The sequence below is a fragment of the Saccopteryx leptura genome, chromosome 5 (assembly GCF_036850995.1).
Source record: "Saccopteryx leptura isolate mSacLep1 chromosome 5, mSacLep1_pri_phased_curated, whole genome shotgun sequence".
In the NCBI taxonomy this organism is placed as follows: Eukaryota; Metazoa; Chordata; class Mammalia; order Chiroptera; family Emballonuridae; genus Saccopteryx; species Saccopteryx leptura.
Window position 1 is genome coordinate 208,048,936 of NC_089507.1, and position 18,361 is coordinate 208,067,296.

At 57.9% G+C, this 18,361-nt stretch overlaps 1 protein-coding gene across 4 annotated transcripts in view; it reads right to left on the minus strand.

The window, feature by feature from the left end:
- PLCG1 (phospholipase C gamma 1) overlaps positions 1-16,877 on the minus strand; it is a 36,298-nt gene extending 19,421 nt beyond the window's left edge. For 2 of the 4 annotated variants that reach the window (XM_066387808.1, XM_066387804.1), the window contains exons 1-2: positions 16,805-16,877; positions 16,017-16,341 (exon numbers count right to left, since the gene is read on the minus strand). In XM_066387808.1, coding sequence (XP_066243905.1) covers positions 16,017-16,233 — 217 coding nt within the window. In that variant the 5' untranslated portion in view covers positions 16,234-16,341; positions 16,805-16,877. Of the gene's footprint in view, positions 1-16,016; positions 16,342-16,586 lie in introns of all 4 variants that reach the window. The other 2 variants (XM_066387805.1, XM_066387806.1) reach the window with 2 other exon arrangements.
- Between the last annotated feature and the right edge of the window lie 1,484 nt (positions 16,878-18,361).

The following is an 18,361-nucleotide window of genomic DNA, read 5'->3' on the forward strand; positions in this document are numbered from 1 at the left end:
GAGCCTGGCCTGAGAAAGCCAGCCCCCTGCCTCAGGGGCAGGAACACGGTTTCACCCTGACCTTGGAAGGCTCTGGAAGCAGGAGAGGGAGTCCAAGTAGCACATCCAAGACCCTAAATTAGACTCGTTTCTTAGTCAGGAACCCATGTCCTAGTGTCCACTGCCCTCAAAGAAGCCACTTTCCAAATGGCCCTACACAGGCAGCAGTCCCCAACCTCTGGCCCAGTACCCACCCAGCAGGCAGGGCAGCCACGTGGGGGAGAGCTGGGAGCCAGAGCACGGCCCAGCCGAGGGGAAAACACACCAAAGTGAGCGTACAATAAAGGGACTGGAGGACATCCCGAAAGTTACAGCCCCCAACACGAAGATGTGGCCACGAAAACCACCACCACACAGAAAAAGAGAAGGAAACGGTACATATGACAGACTTCTAGATATGAAATGTGCTTTTAATAAAATAATCTCGAGTTTTCCCTTTAAAACTGTAACTGTGAATTAACTGATGTAAACTCCAATGAAAATTATTCACGTAAAAACGCATATAAATATGAACATTTTACAACTTAAAGAAATTGCAACTCACGGTGAATATGAGTCTTTAAAGTTTGACAGTCTGACTGGTGAATATCACTCAGACAGGCCCCTGCCCTCTGGGAACTTCCAGAGTCCCCAGTGGGGTGTGAACCGGCCTGGCCCCGCAGAGGCATCGCGGGGAGTGAGGAAAGCCAGGCCTGGTCCCGAAGGGTCCAAGTCCAGTCAAGGCATCGGGCCCACAGACCCCAGCCCTCCGCCGGCTCTCGGCACTCCTTCCTTCCTCTAGGCTTTGCCCATGCCAGGGCCACCTGCTCTCCCAACTCTCCGCCAGGCCCGGGCCAGCGGCACAGTCGGTGGCCATGACTTGTCACACCATTTAGTGCTTCCCTGGCCTGTGGGCTGCCCGGGGAAGAAACCACTTTGGACTCTTCTCTCCATTCCTCAAACCCAGGTCCTGAGGAGACCTCAACGTGTGCAGAGAGCTGAGGAGCAAGAAGGAAAACAGAGCTCCACGCCAGAGCTCGTTATCTAAAGGAGGCAGCGAAGGCTGCGGAGCTACTCCAAACTGCGCAAGTGCAGGGTCAGCAAGGTAGCTATGGGGACAGGATAAAGGGCCAGGCACAGCTGGGTGGACGTGGCCCCTGGGAGCTTGGTGCAGTCTGCAATGGGAAGTGTCTGCACAATGGCTCCTGTAGCGAGTGGGAGCCGAGCCAGCAGATGGAGCTTAGAGGAAGAGGGAAGAGAAGAGGCAGGGCTCCCTGAGCACCTCACCCGTCTGAGTGCCAAGCCTCGGCCACTAGATCAGAAGGGTGGGTCCTGGGGGTCAGGAGAGGTGCACACATCTTCCCAGAAATGCTCTCTAACCAACCACCCTCCCCACGCACAGCCAGCAAACGGGACCATTTCGAGCACCTACCCTTCAAGTCAGCCAACCACTTCAGCACCCTCCAAAGAAGTGACCCACCAGGGCCCAAGGGGACACAAATGGAGCTTAGTCTTTTCCCCCCAGGGGATGCTGAGATACCAAAGGGAAGCCCCAAGGAGAAGCAACTGCCCTCCAGCCAATTCCTGGCCCCGCCTCTCGGCCACCCCACACACAGGTCCCTGCACAGCACCCCCAGGGTCAGGCAGGCATTGCACTCCCAGTCTCCTTCACAGGGAGCCAGAGGCCAAGGGGCTCTGCACCCCAGGATGCCTGTCCTAACCAGGAACACAGAGCCGTCACAGCTCTGCAGGCAAAGGATGGCGGTGCCACAGAGACAGACGGGACCGGGCACAGGCGGAAAAGGAGCCGGCGCACGGGCTGGCCAGCGGATCCCGGGTAGCTGCCTACTGAACACCACGGCTTCTAGGAGTGAGAGGCCGCCACTCCCCTCTGCTGAGGCCCTAACCTCCCACCCCACCTTCAGTCCAGAGCAGCGCCCACCGGGCTCCAGCACAGGAAAGCAGAAGTGCAGGGGTGGGGAGGCCTCTACGTCAACCTTACACACATGAATCCCAGCTCAGAGACCCAGGGTCCTAGGGTCACGTAACAACGGGAAAGCAAGGCTGAGCTGTCTCCTTCCCCCTCCTGTGTAGCAGCTGCCTTCGAACCAGACCAGCAGGGAAGAGGGGAACAGAGCCTGCCCAGGATGCCCACAGGAAGACCCTGGCTGGCCCTGGAGTCCCAGGTGTACCAAGGGCAGAGGTCAGCTTCTGCCCCTGCCTGGTTTAGTAGTCACCATTCCCAAACACCTGATCGGGAAGAGCAGCCAGGCCTGACTCAGCATCCGGTCCTCCTCCCACCTTGATAAACAGGAAAACGCCACTCAGTCAGCTGGATGGGTCTGCGGATCCTCTCCACAGGACCCTACATCCCTGGTACCAACAGCTCAGGTCACAGCGAGAAGGGACCCTCACCAGCGCACACGAGTCTTCTCGAGTCCAGATTCTAGATGACTCCTCTTGGAAGCAGTGAGGATAGAGGCTCCCACGGGTCTCATCAGTCACATGGTGGTTCATGGCAGAACTGGGACCTCTGCAGTGACCCTGCAGCAGCTGATGCCCGACATGGGTATGCAGAGAAGGGCAGCCCAGAGACCCTTCACACCCAGGTGGGCACAGCACGCCCAGGCCCCAAGGGAAGAGGGAAAGGAGGCCCTTCCCAGAGAACCCGGAGCTGGGAGAGCCGAGCAGCTGCCTGTCAGGACGATCGACCCGTTCCATCCTCTGCAGACACCTGCCCACTCTGCCAGGCCTGGGCTGGGCCCCGGCTGAATGGGACCAGTAATGCACTGGAGTTCCTGGCCTGAGAAGGGCCCTGCCCGGGGAGCCAGGCAGGGAAGCAGCTGAGGCCCTGCGGAGAGGACAGCAGGGAGACACCGTCCGTGGTGAGCGAGCACGGGGACACTGAGCAGGTGCACTGGGACAGAGGGCGGGGAGGACCTGGCCCCCACAGAGAGGGAACCCCGGGAGCTAAAGCGGCAGGAGCACTGATGCAGCAGTTGGTTGTTGGGGGACAGGAAGCTTGTTCAGTGTCGTAGAGGAGGGAGGAGGGAGAGGGACCCCCACCAGACTGCAACACCACAGTAAGGGAAGGTCGAAGCAAAGAGAAGGGGCTTGTCCCAATTTTTCTGCCCAAGAACAGATGACCCCCAGGCAGCTCATGGGCAGCCTCAGGGACAGAGGTCCTGTGCACTTTGACCTCTGCCTCCCCTGCAGGCCAGTGCTGCCCAAATTGTAGATGGCCTGTTTGCCAGGTCCCCAGTGACAGGGAGGCCAAGGGCCCAGCAAGGACAGGCCCCAGAACGGTCCAGGATCTGAAATGCCCCCCCCCCCCCAATGTATTCAGACTACTGAAGACCAGCATCCTCAGCTTAAGTGACTGTTTTCTCTTCCTCTTTCCAGAAACTCGGAGCAATCAACACGGTGGAGCACACCTTCCATCTTGCTTGGAGCTCTGCCGTGGCCTCTCTCCCTCACCGGCTCTCCTGGTGTTCCTGCTTCCCCAGGCCTGTCCCTACTCCACGCTGGCTGTCAGCAAGGTCAGGCTCTCTCCTCTCCCGACGCTCCCTTGTCCTTACCTTAGTCAGCGTCGCCCACACCCGCAGCCTTGTGCCTCCTCTTAGAGACACCACACATACAGCTGTCCCCGTCCTCCACCGGCAGCGTCAGAGCCTCCCCTCTAACTGCCTGAGGCCGTCTCCACCTGCTCGCCTCAAAGACAGCCCACAGGACCGGACCCTGCTTTCTTACCTGAACCCGCTGGCACCTTCTCAATCAGCTACTAGCATTGCCTCCAAACAGGCACGTGACCTAGGAACTGTAGAATCCTCCTAACACACCTCCTTCTCTCCCCACCCCAAACCTAACCCTTGCACAAGGTCTCCTGGCTTGATTCACAGCTGTCCTTACTGAGCACCGGGTGAGTGGTGACCGCACGTGCACTGTCAGGGCACCTGACACGCAGCCAGTGCTCTGCCCTGGAGTGTGGTCTCAGGCACGAACCATGCCCGCCAGCTTCCATGCACTGGTGCCTAGCAAGGAGGGGTGAGCTAGGGGAAGGGAGAAACACCTGGGGCCTCCCCCTTCCAAGGAAACGGTCAGAGCCTCTAAGTAGGGGCCTCGTGACAGGGTTTAAGTGGCGGCTGCAGAGGCTTCCCAGGGGGAGCTCCCTGGGTACCCCAGGCCTGTAGCCCCCCCTTTCTGGTTTCTGTGTTATGGCCCCCCCCCCGCCCTGCTACCTCCCAGGGGGAGTGGGGACAGCCCTTAAGCCCCAGCAGAAGCGACCCTCAGTAGCAGGCTGGGGATGTTCTATGTCCCCAAACTGCGGCCCCCTGAGGCCATTTATCCGGCCCCCGCCGCACTTCCAGAAGGGGCACCTCTTTCATTGGTGGTCAGTGAGAGGAGCATAGTTCCCATTGAAATACTGGTCAGTTTGTTGATTTAAATTTACTTGTTCTTTATTTTAAATATTATATTTGTTCCCATTTTGGTTTTTTACTTTAAAATAAGATATGAGCAGTGTGCATAGGGATTTGTTCATAGTTTTTTTTTATAGTCCAGCCCTCCAACGGTCTGAGGGACAGTGAACTGGCCCCCTGTGTAAAAAGTTTGGGGACCCCTGCTAATGAAGGGGGCTGTCCTCAGAGGCCGGCTTGCGAGGGCACCCTCCTCTGCTGCCTGCCAGCCGCTCGGTCTGGCCGCACTCCCTCCGGGCCGTGCCAGCTCCAGCCGAGCCAGCTCCTTGTCCTCCTCCTGCTTCCTGGGACTCAAGGCCCCAGTGCAAGTCTGGACTCTGACCTCACTCTGAGGCGACAGGGGACTCACCCACTCTCCACCCTTCTCCCCAGGAAGCCCAGATCCGACCCTTAGAGATGGCCTCCCCTTCCCGATCTGAATTCTTCAGTTCTACCCTTTTGAGACAGTGTCTGCCCTCACCCCCACCAGCACACATTCCGGGACAGCTGCCCCCCACTCCCTCCCCAGCCTGCGGAGCCCCACCCTCTCAGTGTGGCCGTTCCCAGGCCGGGGACCAGTACTACCCAAGAGAGCAGCCAGGCACCAGACGTCCTGTTCCCCTGGACAGGGTGCTCTTGTACTTCACTGCTGGCCTGGGGAGGCCCTGAGGAAAACCCCTGAACAAGTGACAAGCTCCCTTTTCCGTCTCCTTGATGGACACGCTAAGAGCTCCCAAGCCACAGTCCCAGGTGGGAACCAACAAGAGAAACTGGAAGCATGGTATTCTCAAATCCTGTTGTGGGGGAGGCAGTGACTGGGGTAAGAATACCACCTCCCACAGCTGGGCTCCCAGGGACAACACGAGGACACGGTCTGCAGAGAGGACCCAGCGTCCCCACCCCAACCCGTCGCTGCCCAAGCCCTTGGCTGACCACCCCCTCAAGGAGGCTGAGGAGACTGTGGCCTGTGGCCAACTCCTCCCTCCCTCTAGGGGTTAGTCCCTCTATAAACCCCTCTGGACCTGAGGCCGGAATCAATCCATCCCATGCGGTTAGAATTCCCCCAAACCTCCACACACCAAGAGTCCCAGTGTGCTCTACGCCTTCCACCAGCCCAGGCAAGGCCAAGGCAAGGGCACTGTGACCGCCACTCCCCTCAGGACATTTCAGCTCAGCCATATCCCCAGGTGTCCAAGAAAACAGGAAACCAGCCCCAAAGTGAAGGGCCCACCCCAACTGAGTTAGAATTAGATCTCATACAAACAAGTGGTCACAGTTGCAGCAGGCGGGCGGCCCAACCCCTCACCAGCCCAGTCAGTTGTTTGGTGCCAGGGCCTGAGCTCTGGTGAGACTGCCCACGTCTTGTACCCAGGTCCCTCGGAGCCTTTGCGAAGGTCCTCTACTCAACACTGCCTGGCAGCCAGCAGGGGAGGGAGCCTGCAGGGGCAGGACGGCTGCTGCGACAGGGGACAGGGCAGACACTGGACACCAGTTCTAGCTGGACCCTCAGGCTCAGCCTACAGCACTTCAGGCACAACTGTCTCCTGCCGGCCCTGGGCTTTCCTGGTTTTCTGCTTGGGTCACGTCCCTCCCCTGGTCCCTAAGCCCAGCCTTCTCTGGCCAGGCCCGCGCTCAGCAGAGGAGGTGCCAGTCTTCTGGCAGGGACAGGCCTGCCCCGTTTACTCTGCATCCTGAGTCCCTGAGCCTCGCTGAAGCCAGGGCCGCCCGCCAGCACCGGGAAGGGCCCGGAAGGAAGCAGCAGAGCCTGTACACAAAGCCTCCATGTGGGCTATAAAAAGGAGCCCTCCCTGCTCCCCCAGGATGGGCCCAGTTCCTAGGAGGTGACGAGTGGGGAGAGAGCTCGTACTAGGGCCTGGGCACACGGCCACCACGGCCTCTCAACGGCTGGCCAAGCACCACCTCAAAAGGAATGAGTCTCACAAGGGGGGGGAGAACGTTAAGAACTGAGCCAAGAATGCAAGCGAGATTCTCCGAACCCCATCTCTTGGGACCATAGCCTCCCCCAAAGCAACTGACTCCACCTTCCCACGACCCCTCCTCCCAGCCCTCGAGTATTCAGGGACCACACCTTCTCACCGCTTCTCCCCCCCTCCCCCCCCCACACCTTCTCACCGCTTCTCCCCACCTCCCCCCCCACATACCTTCTCACAGCTTCTCCCCACCTCTCCCCCCCACACCTTCTCACAGCTTCTCCCCCCCTCCCCCCTCCACACCTTCTCACGGCTTTCTCCCCACCTCTCCCCCCCCACATACCTTCTCACGGCTTCTCCCCACCTCTCCCCCCCACACCTTCTCACAGCTTCTCCCCACCTCCCCCCTCCACACCTTCTCACGGCTTTCTCCCCACCTCTCCCCCCCCACACCTTCTCACAGCTTCTCCCCACCTCCCCCCCCACACCTTCTCACGGCTTCTCCCCACCTCTCCCCCCGCTACACCTTCTCACGGCTTCTCCCCACCTCCCCCCCCACACCTTCTCATGGCTTCTCCCCACCTCCCCCCCCACACCTTCTCACGGCTTCTCCCCACCTCTCCCCCCCACACCTTCTCACAGCTTCTCCCCACCTCTCCCCCCCACACCTTCTCACGGCTTCTCCCCACCTCTCCCCCCCACACCTTCTCACGGCTTCTCCCCACCTCCCCCCCCACACCTTCTCACAGCTTCTCCCCACCTCTCCCCCCCCCACACTTCTCACCGCTTCTCCCCACCTCTCCCCCCCCACACCTTCTCACAGCTTCTCCCCACCTCCCCCCCCACACCTTCTCATGGCTTCTCCCCATCTCTCCCCCCCACGCCCCTGCACAAAAGCAGGGGAGCCCTAGGTAGCCGTGATGAGAGGTTCTCATTCTGAGTGACAGCAGGAGGCTGCAGCCACAACAGACTAGGCTAAGCGGAGGCTCAAAAGGGGCACACATATTGGGACGAATGTAGGGAGATGACAGGCAAGGGCACAGCTATTAAGGAAGAAAGCCCTTCTGCCCCCACTAAAAAGCTTCAAGGACATTTTATGTTTTAGGCCAAGCGTTCAGAGAGATTTTGTAAAGGACACCTTTGTAATTACATGACTTGTACTGTTACTGTAATGTACTTCATTCCCTGCGTTGGAATGTCTGTGGTGTGGATAGCAGGGAGAGCAAGAGGGGAAGGAGTAGAATATTGGCCAAAGTAAGTTTGTAAGATATGATTTTTCTATTGTACTTGTGTGTGATTTACAATAAGGGCTAGGCAACACCAGCTAAAAATGGTCAGTGAAGTTACAGATTGCCTTCCTGCTTGGGAAGGGCTATTATTTTGCTAATGGAGAGGTTTTTCCGTACTAGAAAGTTTGAAAGAAAGAAGGAAGAAAAAATCAGACCTCCCCCTCTCCTAGTCACTGAGGAGAAGGAGCAACAATGAGGAACACAGGGGGGAAGGGAGATCTGAATAGCCCCTTCCTCTCCCCTTTCCTTAAACCTTCTAACACCTTACTGGGCGATTTCCATCACTCATTCTGTGACATCACTTAAAACCCCTCTCATCCTGAAATCATGTGGTTGACAAGTACCTTTAGAGACAAAGGGGTCATGAGACCCTTGTATGTGAACCTGTGTTCTGTAAAGGGTAGATAAGATGTAAGAAATCTAATTTTGGGGACACACATGTCTTTGGAGCCACTAGCCCTGCGTGCTCCACTGGCTTTTAAATAAATTTTCTGTTCCTCTTATAAAGTTATCTGAGTGTCTGTCCTCCGCTGGGTCACTTTCCTACAACACTATGACACCAAAAACGTCTGAACACATGATACCTATTTCAAAGACCCCAGCCACGCAGCCGCGTGCCCCACGTGGGCAGCCGTCTCCTCTGCCCCAACAGCACATCACCCTCACAGCCCGAGTCACAGCAGTCCCCCAGCCCCCACCCTGAGTCCCTCTCAGCCGAGTCTGCCCAGGGCTCAACTCTGCCCTGGAGGGCTGACCCAGAGCTGCGGAGGCCACTCTCCAGGACAGCGGTGGCTTCTCATGGACACGTACATGCAGTGAAAGGAAGAAACATCTTGGCTGCTGTCGGCCACTAAGATGCTGGGCCGTGCGTTACACAGCACATCCTCCCTCTCTTGACCTACGGAGGCCTCTGGCTGGTCTCCTCCACAGCGCCCCCCAGGCCCTGCGGTTATTTTTCTGGCTGGCTGTGCGTCCTTTCTGGCTACGTCTACCTTAACCTTTATGGTCACCATGGTGCACGGCACATCGGCCAATGCCGGGTCCAAAGCAGAGCAGCACGAGCAGGCGCGCTTGCTCAGTGTGCACGGAGGCTCGTGGGGGCCGCTTCCCGCCTTTCTTGCTTTTCAAAGGAAAGAACAGCTATGGCGACACAGAGATCTGCGGCCACCTGAACAAGGCAGAGGGGAAGCAAGCACGTCTAACGCAGTAGCTGGGGCCGCACTGAGGCTGGGCACGGACGAAGGCATGCCCGGGAGCTCATCATCGGGGTCCTGAGAGGCCCCTCTCAGAGCACCTAGAGCACAGAGCCCCCGCTCCGAGGTCCCGGGTCGAGGCTCAGGTAGAGCTGCTGTTATGAGCCAGAAAGAGCCATCTTCCTCCCCACTGTGGGAGTGGGAAAGCCCCCGTAGGGGCCGCTGTGACGAGACGGGGTCAGAGAGGGTCTGGATGGTAGCACTAAGTCCAGCTGGCCCACAGAGACACCTGAGACCACAGAGACACACCCATCTGGCTGGAAGGCAGGACAGACATCAGATAGTTCTGTCCACACTGAGAAAACACCCTGGCCCTACAAAACAGCCCATCGTACTGCCATTTTCTCCAGAGTGGGAGAATAAACTGCAGTGGGAATCAGAAACGCCAAGCTCCGGGCCCAGCATGCCATGAACTTCTGCCATGAACTTGCTGTGCAACCTCACCCCTGGGGCCCTGGTTTCCTCGTCTGAGAGAGGGGGCTACTCCTTCCTGCGCTTCTTCAATCCAAGGAATCCAAGGAGCCATGGTGCAACTCAACAGATGAGAGAATGACCCAGAACTCGAATGCACTATTCAAATACCTGATTTTCCTCATGCCCCAGGCCTCTGTGCAGACTCAGAGAGGCAACAAAGGAAACAAGTAGGGCACTGGCTGGGTAGCTCAGTTGGTTAGAGCGTTGTCCCGACACATCAAGGTCGCAGTTTGATTCCCAGTCAGGGCACATACATGGATTAACCAATGAATGTGTAAATAAGAGAACAACAAATCAATGTTCCCTCTTTATTCTTCATTCTCTAAAACCAATTTTAAAAAGAAAGAAAAGTAGGAAAGAGACTTTCAGCCCAGGTTACCAGAGCAGCACTAGAGGCTAAGCTCGGTGGTAGAACTAGCGCTCTGTCACTCAAGTGAAACCGAAGAAAAGAGATTCTTATTGAGTGACCATAAGTGCCAACTGCGACGCTGAGGACGTTCACATAAACTGTCTCCCTCTCGTATACGATCTCATTTGAGCACTGTTAACATACAGCTCCAGGGGGGAGGAATTATTTTTATAGCTGAAGGTCAGTTTCGGATAGTTTACAGTAGCTTACCCAAGGTCACAGGGGGAGCTGAGACTGGGACCCAAACCTAACTGGTTCTAGCCACAAACCTCTGGTCACTGCAGCCCAGTTACCAACCACTGCTAAGGCCCCCCCCACCCCGGCTCTGCTCAGGGCCTGGCTACTGTTACTACGCTACCCTCCTCCCCACCCCCAGGGGAGCATGGGCACCTTGCCTCTACAGGGAGAACCAGGGCATTCCCCTCTCAGCCCACACCCACTTCTCCCAGGCCTCCCCAAAGTCCCCACACACTTCTCCAGTTCTAAGAGAGGAAGTGGAGAGGGGAGAAAAATCTCTCATCCTCTAATGTCAGGCCCCGTGACATTATCCATCTATGGCCTCCTTGAAGCCGTGTCCCCGAGGAAAGGGCACAGAGGGGGTAAGAGATGCCATGGATTAGTGGAGAAGGACGGTGATAAGGAGGGTGGTGGCACAGGCAGGCCCTACCACACTGAGGTGGTGGCACTAGAGCACCCCCTGGAAGATGGGGTCTCAGCGTGTCTCTGGAGGAGGCACTGAGGACAGGCCAATCAGATGCCATCATATAATAACGGCAGCTGCTTCCAGCCAACTGCCTAGTCACCTTGCAAAAGCCAGTAGCGGAAACAGCCCTGACAACAGAGGGCGGCTGGGAGTTGGGGGAGCAGGTGGGGAGCCTCCCCATCCCTGAATCGCAGGGCGTGGGGTCAGGCACCAGCCCCCTCCATACAACAGGGTGTTGCTCCTGCCCCTCTCAGGTCCTCCTCGTGAACTTAACCCTCCTCGTCAGGGTTCCACGAGGAAGCATTTATGCCACGCCACACCCGATGCAAGGCACTTTACACACATTCTCATCACTCCCTCACAAAACCTGATGAAGTACCGTAAGTGTACTTACTACCTTCCTTTTGTAGATGAGGAGCCCAGAGAGGTGAAGTCATGTGCTCAAGGTCACGGAGCAAGAGGAAGTTGCAGATAGGCGTTTTAACCTGGGCCATCCAAGTTCAGAGCCCAAATGTAACCTACAGTTGACCCTTGAAGGGCAGGGTTCCTGCCCCCCTCATCCGACACAGCTGAGAATCTGTGCATAACTTCTGCCACCTCAGCCATCCCTCACTATCCATGGGGACCCCCACAGACAGGGACCCCCACCCCAGATACCACAATCTGCAGATGCTCAGGCTCCTTACGCGAAACAGCATAGAACAATGCATAGAGCCAGCCCTGCACCCCGGCAGACTGAGAATATTGTTTCAGTCTGTGGTTCGTTGAATCCCTAGATGTGAAACCCAGGACCCAGAGACGCAGAGGAATGACTGTATAGGTATGTAAATATCCATGTACTAGTGGCCCAGGGCAGTTCAAACCCATGGTGTTCAGGGTCATTGGTGCTCTGCTCCACTGGCCCCCGGCCCCCAGCCTCTGGCCTTGGCAAGGTCCTGTCCTGCTGGTCAGCAGTCTCCGGCCCACTGCAGCAGCTCGCTGGTCTCCCTCCTCAACCTCTCCCAGACACACATGCCAGTCTCTCTGTCCACAGACTGGAGCACGTGAGCACGCACACCACGGCCCTCCTGAGCTGCCTGCAAGCAGCCCCAGCCTCCTCGCTACCACAGCTCCCGCTTCCCGACCCCTGCAGTGGGCCCTGGGGCCTCGGCCAGGGCCCGGGTAAGTTCCCCAATCACTCAACGCCCAGTTCCCAGGTCACCTCCTCTGGTTCTCTCCCCTTAACCCCAGCTCGCTACACAGATCTCTTGGTACAGACCTTCACCATGGAATGTAACACATAGGGTTATAATTATACGGTCCAAAGCCTGTCTTCTCCAAGGGTCAGGGAGTTCCTCAATGACACAGACCACGTCTTATTCATCTTTTGAACCCTCAGTAGCCAAATAGGTGGAGTTCAAATACTTATTGAACCAATAAATGCCCCTCATTCCAAGGGGCTACTCAAAACAAGGCTAGTGGCCAACATCTCTACTGGTGACTTGAGTCGCGCACCTGCACACCTGCACACATGGAGAAGCAGCGTGTGGTGGCACCCATGGCAGGCATGCACGTGCTCAGCTCCTCTGGCCATCTGTGCAGACCCCTTTCCTAAGTTCTCAGAAAAGAGAGCCCCAGATGGCCAGGGGGTCCGGCAGGGCTGGTCTGAATCCTGTACACCAGGGCAAGCCTGGGGTGCTGAGGAAACACCAAGAGGGCTGACTTCCCCTGGAAAAACTAGTCAGACAGGAAACACAAAGATGGCAGGCTCTGGAGATCCGGACACGTGCTCTCGCCCCTCTCCCACCGGGAGCAGTCAGCCACTACAAGGAAAGCCCCTGACGACACCCAGCCTGAGCAGGTTCCGTGGGCCTAGACCTCAGTGCAAGCCTCGTGGTCTGTCTCCTCACCAGTCCGACAGCCACAGGGTCAAGCCCCACCCAGCTGCCCCAACATCTCCCCTCTGAGCTGACTGCCTTGTCCGGGCTGCGTGCTTTCCTCTGCCACCCCCAACTCTTGTCATCAAAGATACCACAGGAATTATCATCTACTTCAGTTCCCCAGATGGCAAGGCCCTGCTTTGTTTACTAAGGGGGGACAAGCATCTAGAAGGCTATCTACAAAAGAATCAAAGACAAAAGGCTAGGCTCCACAATCCCCACAGATGTGCTTGGCTGGCACGCAGGCTCTCCCTGGAGTCCCCAGCCGGGCCACTCGCCCACAATGACCATGACTGAGCCATCTCACCCCAGAAGACATCAGAAGGCAAAGCGTGGGGCCAGAGCCTAGAGGCTGAGGCTGTCTGCAATGCAAGGCCAAGCACAGAGGTCTGTCCTCGGAGGGGCAACACAGATCCCAGGGACACGGCCCGAGGCCCCTGCACAGCACGCCTCAGGGCTCAGACTCCTCTGGGGACTGGCCAGCCAGCCACTGCCTGCAGCGCGGGGCCCACACCAGTACTGCCACCGCCGCACAACTCACTCCCTGTATTTCCACTTTCTTCGCTGTGGAGTGGATGGCACTCCAGACCACCCCGTAGGGTCCTTGTGTGCCCTAGCCAAGACACATGATGACAAGTCTCCGCAGCACTCAGCAGGAAGTCTGTAACTGCTTTGTGTTCACTGATGTCAGTATCTGCGCACGTGCGCACGCATGCACAGAGGCTAAACATCACCCTGGTTCCTGTTAAACCACCATGACAACGAGCACCAAAGCACTTCTCCACCCCTCTCTTGAGCCAAACTACCACCCTAGAAACCAGCAGGTGCCAGCCCTACTTCACAAGTGGGCAAGTGAGAGGGCACAGCTATGCCAGAATGAGGTCTTATAAGGGAGTGCTGTGCATTTTTCCTGAACCACACCGTCTCTCCTTTAGGGCCAAGGACACCCCGAGGATAACCAACATCCTCTCTCTGGCCAAGCTACAGGCACTGCATGGTAGTGAATGTCCAGACACCTGAGGCACCTGGGCAAGAGGCCAGGTGGCAGGGGACCAAGTTGGCAACCCAACCTCCCTCAGTCTGCAGAGCAGGGCTGCAGGGATCAAATCCCACCAACGAGGTGCATCCATGAATGGGCAGAAGTGGGCCAGCTTCAGCAGAGGCTCCATTTATAAGATCTGAACTCCACACCAGCGTCTACTAGCCTTTTTACCCAGATTCCTTTAATCCGGCCTCCACAATCAAAGGGCTGGGGCCCTCCTATGCCTTTTAACTATACAGCAGGCCTCTCAAATCCCAGCTAATTAATGAGATAACTGAATATGTATGCCTCTGGCCTGACCCACCCTTAGGGGCTGGGGTTATTGTCTGCATTCCTGCCTCCATCCCCCAAAGACCTGAGACACCAGGGACCGACTTCTCCCTCTCCACACCCCACCCTTCTGTTCAGGCTCCAACTGACGAACAAGAAAGGCAGGCACCAGATGTGCACATCTCCACATACCTACTCTACACGCTGTCCCACATAGCAGGTGGGTGGGTAAGTAGATGGGCTGGGACAAAATAAAAACAGAAAAACATTTCCTCCCTTTCCCAGGTGGAGATGTAAGTGAAATATGAACTCAGGCCCCATCCTCCTCCCTTCCTGCACCCTAACCTCTCCCATAGCCACACTCCATCTCTACAACATTCAGTCCAGGGTCTAGGGGGGCAGCCATAACCTGTTATTGTTATTATTAATAAATAACAGCTCACATTTACTAAATATTTGTGTCAGACACTGTTAGATGTTTAACATTAATTTTCTCATTTAATCTCCAGAGAAACCAGAGTATGCAGTGAATATATTACACCCATTTTACAGATGAGGAAAATTAAGGTTTGGAGACGAAAACTCGCTGGGGGACACACAACTAATACATGGGCTTCAAAATCCAGCCTCGCCTTCAACCAGCGTGCTACACTTACAGCCTGCTTGTCACAGCCTGCTGGTTTGAAATGCAGCCTGTTACCCAGGAGACCTCCACCTGGGAACCTCGGGCCAGTGCCACAATCCACAGGGAGCACCACAGAAGCAAGGAAGGGGCCGTGCCTGGAATCTGACACCTGGGTGATGCTCCCAGGAATACCCTGCAATGTCTGTCCTTCCTCCACTTTGGAATCTAGTCTCTCAACCCACATTTTCTCCTAATGGCCGTCAGGGCCAAAGGAGGCACAGAGGAAGGCAGCTACCATTTCTAAGCTCACCAGCTATATCAGATCTGAAGTCTGTAGTTGAGGACGGCTGCCTCACCACACGGTCTTCCTGCCTCCCAATCCCCTCACCCATCTACATGCATGTACACCATGCCCAAGGAAGTCTGTAGGACCTTCCCCTGGGGTATTATTTCCAGACTACCCTCCTCCACATGGACCTAGGTCTGAGCCTCGCTTTCTCTAACATTAGTCTCTGGGGGAAGGGGGGGTTCCTTGCAGGAAGCAACCTACAGCACGGGGTTGAGGACACATCATCTCTCACACTTGGAGGCGGGGGAATGGAGGGCAGCTGGGTGCCCATCCGGCCACAGCATGGGCATGTGCTAAGTGGAATAACACTGATACATCTGGGGTTTTCAAAATCCCCCAACTGAGACCTGGGCAGAAGCAGCCGCACAGGCCTGGGAGAGCAAAGAGGCAGGAAATCAAAAGTAGCTGCTGCTGACTCCCTGCAGCTACAGGACACGGGACACAAAGGGCTAGACCCCAAACTGGCTGCCAGCGCCCTTGGAAAGAGAGTACTTGACACCAAGGCACTAAGACCAGCGCTTCTGGGGGCCAAGCTTTTAGAACGTGCTTCCGAGGGCAAGGGGAGCCCGGCCCTTTACCAACAGTCCCTGCCTTGACTTCGGCTGTCTGCCCACCCACAGACCTCCAAAATTCGGTTGCAGGACAAAGGCGGCTGTGGGGAAGAGCCGCCACTGCCTTCTCTCAAGCTTTTCCCAACCAAACAGGACCACCTTCCTCCTCCCAAGAGGGAGATGCGTAGGGTCGGCCCTGATCCAAAACCAGCCCTACCCCAACATCCGCCTAAGCTCTCCTTAGAGAACCCAAAGATTCCTTTGCAAATAAGAACCCATCCTGGGGCCCCAAAAAGTTTCACCAAGACGGCTGTTTTTGGAGAAAGGGTGATGGGCGGCGACTGTCCCGTCTAGCTCCAAGTTCAGGGGCTAGGTGGGGGCCCTGCCTCGGCTGCCGTCACCTCCACGGGCACCATTCCCGGGGTGTGAGGGACCCGATGCCTGCTCCGCTAGTCTCCAGACCGCTAGGATTTTTAGGCCTCTGGGCAAAGAGCCAGAACACTCCCCCTCGGCTGGGGGAGGGGGTGTCCTGTCAGGTGACTGAGGACCCGGATGCCCCCTGCCCAGGGTGACCACCGGGGCCGAGGCGGGGGCGGGCCCGGAGGTGGGGAGGGCCGGAAAGTTTGCCCAAGTGTCTCCCGCGGCGGGCCCGGGCGCGGGGGCGCCGGGAGCGGACCCCCGGCACTCGCTCCGCGCGCGCAGCGGGCCCCGGGTAGGGGGCACACTTACTGGCCCCCTCGATCTTGTCGGCGCCGCGGCTCCACGTGATCTGCCGAGTCTCCAGCTTGACCTGGAAAGTCTTCCGCTCCGGCCGCTGCGACTTCTTGGAGTAGAACAAAGTCATGACGGTGCCCACCTCGAGGCTGCGGCAGAGGTGCAGCACCTCGGCGTCCGAGGGCGCGCCGGGCCCGCAGCCATTGGCGCAGGGGGACGCGGCGCCCGCCATGGCTCCGGCGCTGGGGTCGGCAGAGGCGGCTGCGGCGCAGGCTCGGCCGGCGGGAGTAGGCGGCGGCGGGGGCTAAGGCGGCCGGCGAGTGGGCCCCGGCGGCAGCTCCTGCGGGCGGAGATGGGGCGGGGCCTGAGCGGGAGGCGGGGCGGCCCTGCAGGCCCCGCCCCGGCCCGCGCGCCGGGAACAAAGGCGCCCGCGCGCCCGTGGGGAGGACCCCCGCCCGCCGCGCCTGCGCCCCGCGACCCCCGGCCAAACCCCGGGCGGGGAAGCGCAGGGGGGAAATGGCGGCGGGAGCGCGCGCACGGCTCGCGGGCAAGCACCCGGCCCTCCGTCCCGCAGAGCTTCCTCACGCGGCCCTGGACACAGCTTGGCGGCCACGGCCGATCTCGTCACGCGCGGCAGTCGTGCGCCGGCCTGGCAGTCAGTCGTACAGGCGGACACCAGCCCACTGTCCCGCGCAGGCCCAGCCGCTTCCTCACCCCCACTCCCCGAGCGCCGCCCCACGCAGCAACCGGAAAGAAGTGCGGGCACTGAGCTCCCCTCGAGCCCGCGGGACAAACCCAGTTACCTGGGCGGGCTGCCCGGCGGAGGGAGCCAGGCCGGGCCGCCTCACCCCGGCGGCGGCGGGTCCTCTACGCGCCCTCTCCGGGAGGGGCGGGGGCGGGGCTGCCTGCTGATTGGCCAACGGTCTCTGATGGACAGCAGGCCTGTCCCGCCTCTTCTTTCTGGCCGCTCAGGGCTGGCCCGCAGGCCGCAGCTGTCTCTGTGGCCCGTGTAGCCTTCTAGGGTCCCGTTATTTGGAGAAGCATTCCCAGGCCTGAGCATCCCCTGCAGGGCCTTTAGACCCACGGTCCCCCGTGGCCTTCGTCTCTGGCGCTCGCATAAGCCACTGTCCGCCCCACCTCCCTCTCCGTGTCCACAAGGTAAGACGTGATGTCAGGCCCTACTTCACAACGCCCCTTTGCAAATGCTCTTTTGAGCTTTGGTTTTACTGGGCTGATTCTCCTTGCTTTTCTCCTTCCTCTCTGGCCGCTGCTTTTCCACCTCAGAAGCTTCTCTTCCTCTGGGGTGGGTCCTGAGCCAGTTCCCAAGGCGACCAGACCTTTCCTATGGTTTCACACCCGCCCTACCCCACTCCACCCAGGCACCCGCAGCGCCAAATCTGTATCTCCCGTGCATCTCACTGCCTGCTCCCGTCCCCACTTAACACAGGCATCTCCCTCTTCAAAATGCTGCTCCCTGTCTTCACTTTCTTAGAACATAGCACTAAACGCTAAGGTGCTTGGGCTAAAAGCCCCGGCGATACCTTTGAGTATCTCCACCCACAAGTCGGAGGCCCGCCTTTTCTCACCCATACTTGACCCTCCTTGGTCTTGCCTGCTTTCATCTTTAAGAAAAAATTAAATCATGATTCCCGATCTCCAGACTCAAACCCTCCATGACTTCCCGTGGCTCAGAACATCCACATTCCCTACCTGGCCCAGCAGGTCCTGTACGGCCCAGTCCCTTTCTCTCCCACTTCATCTCTCACCTCCTGCCCTTCACGCTCCATTATCCAGCCGCAAAGCCTTTTTGTAGTTACAGGTGGACCTCATCTTAGTGCCTTGGCTTAATTGCATTCACAGGTGCTATGTTTTTTACAAACTGAAGGCGAGACTCTCTACCAACAAAAAAGATGAGGACGCGACGCCTGCCTTATTACCGTGGTCTGGACCCGAACGCGCAACTCTCTGAGATGTGCTTGCCTGTATTTGAATAATTCACACCCTTTGTCTTCCTGAAGCCATTCTCTTGATTCGCCCCTGCTGTCTAGTTGCCCCCGCCACAGAGAACATCCCAAAACGAAGACGCCTGAGGTCACGGTGGAGCCAAGCGGAGCAGGACCGCTTACCGCATTTCAGAGGTGAGGGTTCCAGAGGGGCTCGCAGCAGGTGCCAAGGAAAGGGCCGGACAGGGTTTCCTGGGACTTCTGAGTTAAACAGAGTGTGCTCAGGCAGCCCACCCAGCTGGGTGGTGACTAGTGTGCGCTGCTGCCTCTGTCTTTGTCTTCCTGTAGCGGAAGTGTGTGTGTGTGTGTGTGTGTGTGTGTGTGTGAGTGAGGTTCTCTCAAATGCAGCCCCCAAGA